A 9,411-nucleotide genomic window follows, 5' to 3' on the forward strand; every position below is an offset into this window, starting at 1 on the left:
AGGTTCAAGTTCTCCTGTTAACAGAAAGTGGCTTTGAGGAATGCCGCTGGCTATGTTTCTATTGCTCCACCTGCTATGAGTTTGGAATACTTAGGCACCTTGCATATAAAGTTTTAGGGAACTACCATCTAATCACTGTCCCACTTGCCTGACTGCATTGTCTCTAACCCTATATGATTTATTTGCATTTCCACCTTCTCATCTCCACCCTAATACACTCTTCCCCCTTGTCAAAATCTATAAAAAAATTGTCCAGTAGCACCTTAGAGACCAACTAAGTTTGTTCTTGGTATAAGCTTTTATGTATATATTTCGACAGCATCAGACCAACATGGCTACCAACCTGAATCTTCCCCCTTGCGTTACACCTCTCCCCTCCTCCAGATCTAAGAAGAAGCCACAAGACACAGTGAGCCCTGGCACTATTTTACACTGCATGACACTATTGGCAGGTATCTGTTATGTTGCGTATTGGTCTCACGATGCCATCCTTCTGTTAAATAGGAACATCCCCTAAAATTAAGTTACAAAGTCATTTCTTCGAACAGCTCTGAGTTACCCAAGGGTTCCCCACCTGCAAAAGCACTAATATCACCTGGTGAATTAAGACCTAAAAGGCATTGGTGCGGGTATTGTCCTGCCTAATATAGAACAGTAGAGGAACCCCATTTTAGGAGACAACCACACTATGCAAAATGAGAGTACTGGCACTGCAATTCACGGAAGGCATCATAGTTCAGGGCAGCGCATCCACTCTGCGTGCAGATTCAATCCCTAAGCATCTCAAGGTAGTTCTGAGAGACTCCTACCCAAAATCCTAGAGAGCCCCTGCCCATCGGCATAGACAACACTGAAGTTAGATGGACCAGTCTGTCCACCGGTTTCCTACGGTCCCCATTCTAAGCATGGTTACTCAGAACCTAATTCCATCCAGCCCAATAGGGTTTTACTTGCTTGTAAGAGTGCACAGGCATGCAACCTTAAACACGTGGTTGTTGTTGTTTAGTCGTGTCTGACTCTTCGTGACCCCATGGACCAAACATGTGGTACGTCCAAAATAAAGTTCCTGATGTAAATGCAGGAGGGAAGGGAGCCTGAAAGAAAACCTGTGTGTGTGTGTGTCATCCTTCTGTCTCTCCCGAATTAGGTGCTTGAGGATTAAAAGAATAGTGCACCTCAATTTCTTCAATTTTTTAAAATAGTTTTACAGCGCATACTCACGAGCTGGGGGGGGGGGGAATGGGGAATCCAACACAAATGCAGCCTCCTCAACTGGCAGCATGATAGTGGGTGGCTCGCAGGCAGGTAGGAACTAGCTCACCCCCGCCCATGAGCACTCCTCCCAACATGGGAAGAGAGCGAGGTGGGCCTTCTCCGCCCAGGGCGAATGAAAGGAAACTACTATAAAGCGAGGAAGAAGCAGGGGAAGGGGCGGCGGCGGAACTGGCTCTTTCTCCCTGCGGCCCCCGCTGGCTGCCCGGCTGCTCCTTCGCACCTGACCCGGGCCTGCGTGCATCAGCAGGGAGGAGGAAGAAGGGGAACGCCTGGCTGGGATGGCCCGGTGGCAGCCACCGCCACCGCCGGCTCCTTGGCCAGGGCCCACCGGGCGGGCGACCGCTCGTTCGCTCACCTGCGAGTGCTGCTCATGGTCCAGGCGCCGCGGGTTCTGCTGCTGGACGGGCCTTAAATGGGAGCCGCCGGGCGCGGCGGCGGAGTCCTAGCGCCGGGGCCCACTCAGCGTAGCGAGCGCCATTCAAACGCCGCCGCAGTGCACGCTGGGACCGGAAAGTCCGGACAGGCGGGACGGTGAGGGAGGCGCCGCCACCAGCAGCGCTGCTCCCTCCCTCCCTCTCTCTCTCTCTCTCTCCGGCTGACTCGCGCTCCGGTCACGTGCAGCGCACACGACGCGGCGGGCCTGGGGACTTGGCCCTCGGGGCGCGCTCGGCTCTGCAAACTCGGAGATGGGGGGAGGCGGCGTGTATTGTTAAAGGAGTCAATAACGCGACTGCCTTGTTTTGCGACGAGGATAGCCCGTGGGGAACCCTGCGGCGGGTGCCCCAGGCGCCCCCGCTGCCTCCGGAGAAGTGGCAGGGAGTTCCGGGGACCTCTGGTGAGATCTCGCCGCCGTCTCCGCCGCCTCTCACTTCTCCAGCGACTGGGGTGGGAGGCACCTGCAGTGGTGCTGAAAAGCTCCTCCATTGGATGCCGGTCCAACAGGAGTACCTGCAGCCAGTCAGGGCGGACTTTGGGCTTCCAAAAGTTGAGTGGCGCCCTGTGCGAAAGCCAAAAATTGCCCCCCCTCCTCTCTCGCCTTCCTAAGTCAAAATTGAGGCACCTTCCCATTCTGCCTCAAGCAGCAAAATGAATTGTGCCAGCCCTGCGGTCACCACCTCCCTTCCAAGGTTGCTACGTACTGACATTCGTTAGCCAAAGGCAGCCTCCCTCTCTGGTCAACAGGCGCTTTGCTCGGTGGAGCTGTAGGAGCATGAAGTGGCTGTGGAAAGGCGCTCCTGAGCATCTTTGAGATTTCCCCGGCCAGCGTCCTGTGTAATCAGTCCTCCTTCACGTTGTCCGTGAAGCTTGCTCCGCTCCTCCTCAGTCTTGCTTTCGTGCTCATGTGCTCTTTGCCTTACAGGCAAATAGTCAGAAAGTCGTCACACCACAGGGCTTTCAGGGCTCACTGCTTCTTCTCTAGATCCTAATGTTCAGACATCACAGGTTCATTATACAGCACAGTCAACAGGATATTGTGCATAATTACACTCAGAAGTCTGTTCCAGGTTAGCATCCATCTGCCTCTGGAGACAATGGAGGGTAAAGTCGAACTGTTGGAGAGTTATAGCGCCTGTTGTGAATGTAGAGACCTATATGGGAGAGACATGTTTTGTTGCAGGTGGGGCAGATGAAGGCATCAGGTTGTGCTGATTCAGGTATACCATGGTTTTTCTTCTTTCTGTGCTCCTCCCAGTGGTCATTCCTCAATAATCCTGTATGCATAGAACTGTAACTGTAAGTGCTTTAAGAATAAAGTGGACATATTTTGGGGTGGTTAAATCAAACATCATTATGATGTATAGTTGTCAGATGCCTTGTTCTCTCACTGTGTGTGCTAGCCTTGTGATGTTGCATCTGCATGTGATATTGTAAGGTAACATATGTATCATCAAGTTGCTATGCAGTGTCATGAGGTGATGGAATTCCTCTGGTGACTAAACATCCTGAAAAGTAATTTGTTGTATTTGTGAACAATGGGCATACTATCCATAGATTTCCAGGTATTCAAAACTAGTACAGAATCCAGTGAAAAGGCTTCCTTTATGGTATTTCTAGAGACTGGGACTCAATCCCTGTACATTTAATGTCAGGCAACACCCTATAGTCAAAAAGGGACGCAGGTGGCGCTGTGGGTAAAAGCCTCAGCGCCTAGGGCTTGCCGATTGAAAGGTCGGCGGTTCGAATCCCCGCGGCGGGGTGCGCTCCCATTGCTCGGTCCCAGCGCCTGCCAACCTAGCAGTTTGAAAGCACCCCCAGGTGCAAGTAGATAAATAGGGACCGCTTTCTAGCGGGAAGGTAAACGGCGTTTCCGTGTGCAGCTCTGGCTCGCCAGAGCAGCGATGTCACGCTGGCCACGTGACCCGGAAGTGTCTTCGGACAGCACTGGCCCCTGGCCTCTTGAGTGAGATGGGCGCACAACCCCAGAGTCTGGCAAGACTGGCCCGTACGGGCAGGGGTACCTTTACCTTTACCTTTAACACCCTATAGTCACAGAGTGCTTTCATTTCAGAATCAGTTGTGCTGTGGGCAAGATCAGGGTCCCTAACTAGGTGATCAGGATAATGTAACTCTTGTGTTACTGAAGGAAACTTCAAATTAGAGCACAATTTAAATACAGTTTGCACAAAGGTTTGGGGGCATGGCTACCAAATGGTGGTGTTCAGGACAATCCAAAGTACAGCAATGAGTCATAGTGAAGACAAGTAATCTGGGGCTGCCAGCAGGCCTGCTAGGCAGCAGAAGCTGTAGTGGCCTGGCGGCAGAAACAACAACAACTTTGCAGGCCACACCATGCTGGCAGGAGGCAGTGACAGAAGTGGCAGCAGCCTGCCAGGTCTTGTCGTGGTGGCGGGAAGCAGTGGCAGAAGCATGAGCTCAGGATGGGTAAGTATCATGAAGAGACCACAATCTCTGCTGTCCCTCATTCTGAAAAGAATGAATCCAGGGTAAGTGACTGGAATTCCTGGAATCTCGCACCACTTGGAGATTGGGGTGGTGTGCAACAATATTATGGGTACACTCTTTTAAAAAATTGGAAAGTTTGCAAAAATGAACAAACAAAATGGACTCTATTTTTTAAAAAACCAACAACCCATGATGCTTCAAATTTAGCCATAATGCCAAGCATACAGATAAATCAGGATATTGCAAACATTCATTTTAGCAGAAAAGTTCACATGACCTTGCATTTATCATTTAGTTCTCAGGGTAACAGAGTAGAACTGGTTTATTTAGTTGGGACTGCCAGTATAATTAACACTTTCCCCCCATAATAAGCCCTGGTAATGAGATGCCTTAGAAAATGATTTGCAGCACCATTAAATGACAAGAGTGCTGTGGTGTTTGCTTTGCTTAGATGTCAAAATATTTATTTTGTCCTCCTGGATTAAATATTGAAACTCATGTTGACAGATTTTAAATATTTACAAGTTAGCACAAGTTTTTATTGAAATAAAAGCCTGGTGCATTCAGGTGTTCTTTCGATGTTCTTTGTGCCTATGGTTGCTCCAGTAAGAAAATCTATCCCAAAATACACAAACCCACAGTATTTTATTGTAATGTATGGTTCTATTAGGCAGGAGGGTGATGGATGCTTTTAATTAGATAAGCATGAGAGCGGTTTCCATGTGGGGGCACTGGAGTACATGGAGTATATATAACATAGGAGCCAGAATACTTGAGGGGGGCCACACACACAACCCAATTGGTGGGCATTGCCATTCAAATGATGTGCATGCACCGTATTGTGTGATCATGGGTCTTTCCTGCCCCCCCCATATTTTATTCACGTTGGCACTGCTGACATGCTTAATTTCACTAAAATTCTATGTTCAGGACCTGTACTCATTTGCCTTGAAGGTGTTTTTTTGTGCCCTCATGGGATTTTACACTGTTCTGCCCCATAGTGTAGTAGGATTCCACAGAAAGCAGCCAGCACCACAGGATAAGATCAAGGATCTGTTGGCTCTGGTGTCTGACTCACCAGCCAAAATGCTATTAATGAAATGAAGCCACCTATCCAAATCAGTGCCTAGAGGTGCATTGCATCAGACACTCTTGCACTAATATCTTTGGACTGGAACTCTTTTGCCATTACCCTAACTCAGGGGTCGGCAAAGTTTTTGTGGCTTGGGCCGGTTCACGATGCCGCAGACACCGTGGTGGGCTGGAATGTGTGCGTGCGCACGAATGTCAAATGCTATTTCCGGCACAGAGGAGGCGCATTCACAGCTTCCCATTGGCTGCAGTTCCTGGTCGTCCAGCATCATGGGAGATGGTCCCTGCTCTGCTGTGTGCTGGTTTAGTGTGGCACATGGGAGCCAACTGAGTGGGAGTCCCCAAGCGGGCACCGGGGGTCCACGGGCCAGTTAAACAACCCCCATGGGCCGCTTGTGGCCCATGGGCCTTAGGTTGCCGACCCCTGCTCTAACTGATCTCTGCTTTGCATGTAACCCTATTGAAGTCAACTACATTGTAGGACAGTATCAGTTCCCCAAATCTACTTTTGTATCATGGCCTCACTTTGTGTTCCTTGTCTCTGACTGGTCCAAATTCTTCATTCCAATTTCATGCCTTGCCCTTATTCCAGCTGGTAGCTGCTCTACTTATGACCCTAATTTGGTTGGTTTGCTCCTCCTTCATCCTGGACAGATCCCCTGATTAGAAACTTTAAACTCTTTACTTTGCCTTTGGGTTCTGAACTTCACTTCTCACATTGGTTTGATCTCCAGGCTATAATTTCTATATAGAATAGGGTACACGGACACACCACCATCCTTGGGTGCAAAGCTTTCCCTATCTCCCAAAGGGTCTCTTCCCCTTGCTGAAATTAGGTTTTAAAGAAGCATTCTATTATAGCCAATAGAGTAAGTTATTGTGTGTTCTTGGTTGTGCTGTGTTTGTGGTGCCCATGACCACACACAGGTTTGCAAACATGCCATACTTGTTCCATGTGATAGCTTGCCAAATGTACCACTATGGAAAAGAAATTTGATTTTCTATCCATTTTTATGTGAATCCCTAATTCATAATTCTAGAACCAATTTGTGATTGGAAACACACCTATCCTTCAAAATGTGCACTTTGAAATTCACACTTTTCAATTTTATGATGCAGTTCTTCAACCAAACAATATGTACAAAATGCATATTTAAAGGGGAAATGTGAATGAAAATGCATATATTAGTGAAAAATGGCACACCAAACTGCATTGTTAGGGAAAATTGCTTGGAAAAATATCTACACTAGTTAGATCTGCATAGAATAATGTATTCATTAGGATAAATTCATGAAAAATAATGAATTTTTATGAGGATTTAAAATAAAAATAAAAATTACAAGTTGTTGCAGAAAAGTGTTTAAGACTGGGGAAAGGAGAACGTAGAAAACAGAAATGGACAGATTCCCCCACCCCTACATACAACCCAGCGGGACGCGGGTGGAGCTATGGGTTAAATCACAGAGCCTAGGACTTGCCGATCAGAAGGTCGGTGGTTCGAATACCCGTGACGGGGTGAGCTCCCGTTGCTCTGTCCTTGCTCCTGCCAACCTAGCAGTTCGAAAGCACATCAGAAGTGCAAGTAGATAAATAGGTGCCACTTTGGTGGGAAGGTAAATGGCATTTCCGTGCGCTGCTCTGGTTCGCCAGAAGCGGCTTAGTCATGCTGGCCACATGACCCGGAAGCTGTACGCCGGCTCCCTCGGCCAGTAAAGTGAGATGAGTGCTACAACTCCAGAGTCAGCCACGACTGGACCTAATGGTCAGGGGTCCCTTTACCTTTACCTTTACATACAGCCTAAGTTGTGTAGTGATACAGAAACATGAAAAAAGGCTTAAAAGTATGGGTGCATATAGGAGAACTGGTAATATTTTGGGTCCTTATCCACAGACTTTCCGCATAATTCCACATAACAGTGCCACTTAATAACTCTGGAGCTTCAAATGGCGATAGTAATCTAAGCTTTTGCTGAAGAGTCACATTTACATAGACATACAGTAGCAGTGAAATGTAGTAGAGTTTGGTAGCAAACAGTCACTCCATTGTGAAGTCTGTGCTTTGACAAGTATGGCCCTGATTAGGAGAAGCATTAAGGAGGGTGACTTCTCTTTATCAGAAAAAAGCTCTTCTATGACAACATGAAGCAATAATGATATTCTGATCTCTTACTTTGAAGTCATGTAAAATTACATATTTGATCTCTGAGCCTGTTCAGCATAAAGTATATGTTCCTCATCCATCTCTGTATTTTTCCTGATTGCTTTTTTATACAAAGCAAGGCTGCCTCTGCCTTTCTCACTTCCCCTTTCATGTTGCCCTTTGCCAATTCCCCTTCATTAATTATCTGCATAAGGCTCTACCAGACCAACTGGTTTTCTTAGCTTTCCAGCACAACTTCCTTTCGTTCTCAGATAAGACATTCAGCAGAATTAAATGTCTTGGCAGTTATGCATCTGAGCTCCTGTTAAGATCAAACTGTACTCTGAAATGTGACAGAAATTAGTTATCCGAGGGGATGGTAACAGCCGCCATGCTTATCTGATAATCTTTAGCTTGCCAGTTGGAGGCAAGATGGCTCAAGGGACTACTAATAGGATAGAGTCATTCACCTCTATATTGCCAATTGAACTCTAGCCCAGATTAACGGAGACAGAATGTTAACCATCTGTTATGTGTATAATGGTCTGTGTGGAATAAATTGTAGTTCTCCAGTTTCCCGTAGACAGGTGTCTACCAGAGATTACAGATGGAACCAGTACAGAGTATTAATTGACAAGGTTATATTTATGATGGGCGTTGTTCTATAAAATCTATCCAGTTGCACTTTATATTTTGTTTATGGAATGGGCAATGCTTGGGAAATATGTTATCCAATGCTTAGGAAATATGTTGTCATGTCTATTGCTGTTCTTGTGAAAGCAGTACAGAAGCCACAGGGAACTGCCTGATTTAGAGTGGTCTGTGTGTTGGATTCTACTTATTATTTATTTGTTTATATATTGGCGTTCCATAGCTACCCATCAATATGCATTCCCGGGGCCAATCAGCCAACTTTTATACATAAATAACACAGAATTTTACAAATCTGTGTTAAACTAAGGAAGGAGGAAGGTTCTGCATGGTTATTTGGAAGTATCATTAAATTAAGTGATATTTAGGGAACATAGGAAGGTGCCTTATATTAAATATATTAAGTTGTATGTTGTGAACCACCCTGAGATCTACAGATGAAGGGCAGTATACTATATATACTGGTGTGTGTGGGTGTGTATACAGTATATATATGGCAGCAGCCTTTTCCCAACCCCTCCTGGAAATTGTAGGAATCAAACCTGGGACCAGGGCTTGGATCCTAACTAGTTTTCTTACTCATGTAGGATCCTGTTAGTGGAGGGCAGGCACTATGCCACAGAGCTACAGTCCACCATCTGCTCAATTGCTGTTTTTCTTTTTTTGGGGGGGAGGCACAAACCCCTAACATATTTCTCCCAATTATGCATCTGCTGCACAGAAATTGTATTTTCATATTGAATTTCAGGAAAATTCCATCCCTACTACTGAAGTATGCATGCCCTGGTAGAAGCAGGCTACTTCTTCAGGCACCTGCCATGAGTCCACTGCTTCAGACACTACTAGCCCATAGCTGTCAACTTTTCCCTTTTCTTGCGAGGAATTCTATTCGGAATAAGGGAATTTCCCTTTTAAAAAAGGGAAAAGTTGACAGCTATGTACTAGCCCCTTCTCCCTTTTCTGGGGCTCCAGTGAAGATAGGGTGGTCACCATCTAATTGCCCACAATGATGTTATGTTGATGCAGGCCATTATGGTCAGTCTCTATGGTGGCTGCCTGGTGCTCACTGGAAGAGTGTTGCATTGCCATTGCCATTCTCTGTCCTTAAGTCTGCAGGAGGAAATAAAAAGGGGAGGGGCTGTCCACCACCTGCCGATAAAGGGGGATGACTCATTAGAAGGCCTCAAAGGTCCCCTCACTCCAGTCTGGTCTTGAGTCTGCACAGCTAGCATGGCTGTGTCAGTGCTGTACAGAGAATGTTTATACAGTGGTACCTTGGTTTACAGACACTTTAGGTTACAGATGCTTCAGGTCACAGACTCCGCTAACCAAGAAATAGTACCTCGGG

At 46.7% G+C, this 9,411-nt stretch overlaps 1 protein-coding gene across 1 annotated transcript in view; it reads right to left on the bottom strand.

Moving 5' to 3' along the window:
• Positions 1-5,750, bottom strand: part of KATNBL1 (katanin regulatory subunit B1 like 1) — a 30,598-nt gene extending 24,848 nt beyond the window's left edge. Inside the window, exons 1-3 of the mRNA XM_083745262.1 lie at positions 5,462-5,750; positions 3,756-5,126; positions 2,419-3,373 (exon numbers count right to left, since the gene is read on the bottom strand). Of these exons, the coding sequence (XP_083601388.1) occupies positions 2,419-2,518 (100 nt within the window). The 5' untranslated portion in view covers positions 2,519-3,373; positions 3,756-5,126; positions 5,462-5,750. The remainder of the gene's footprint in view (positions 1-2,418; positions 3,374-3,755; positions 5,127-5,461) is intronic.
• Between the last annotated feature and the right edge of the window lie 3,661 nt (positions 5,751-9,411).

This window comes from Podarcis gaigeae (genome assembly GCF_964106915.1).
Source record: "Podarcis gaigeae genome assembly, chromosome: 1".
In the NCBI taxonomy this organism is placed as follows: domain Eukaryota; kingdom Metazoa; phylum Chordata; class Lepidosauria; order Squamata; family Lacertidae; genus Podarcis; species Podarcis gaigeae.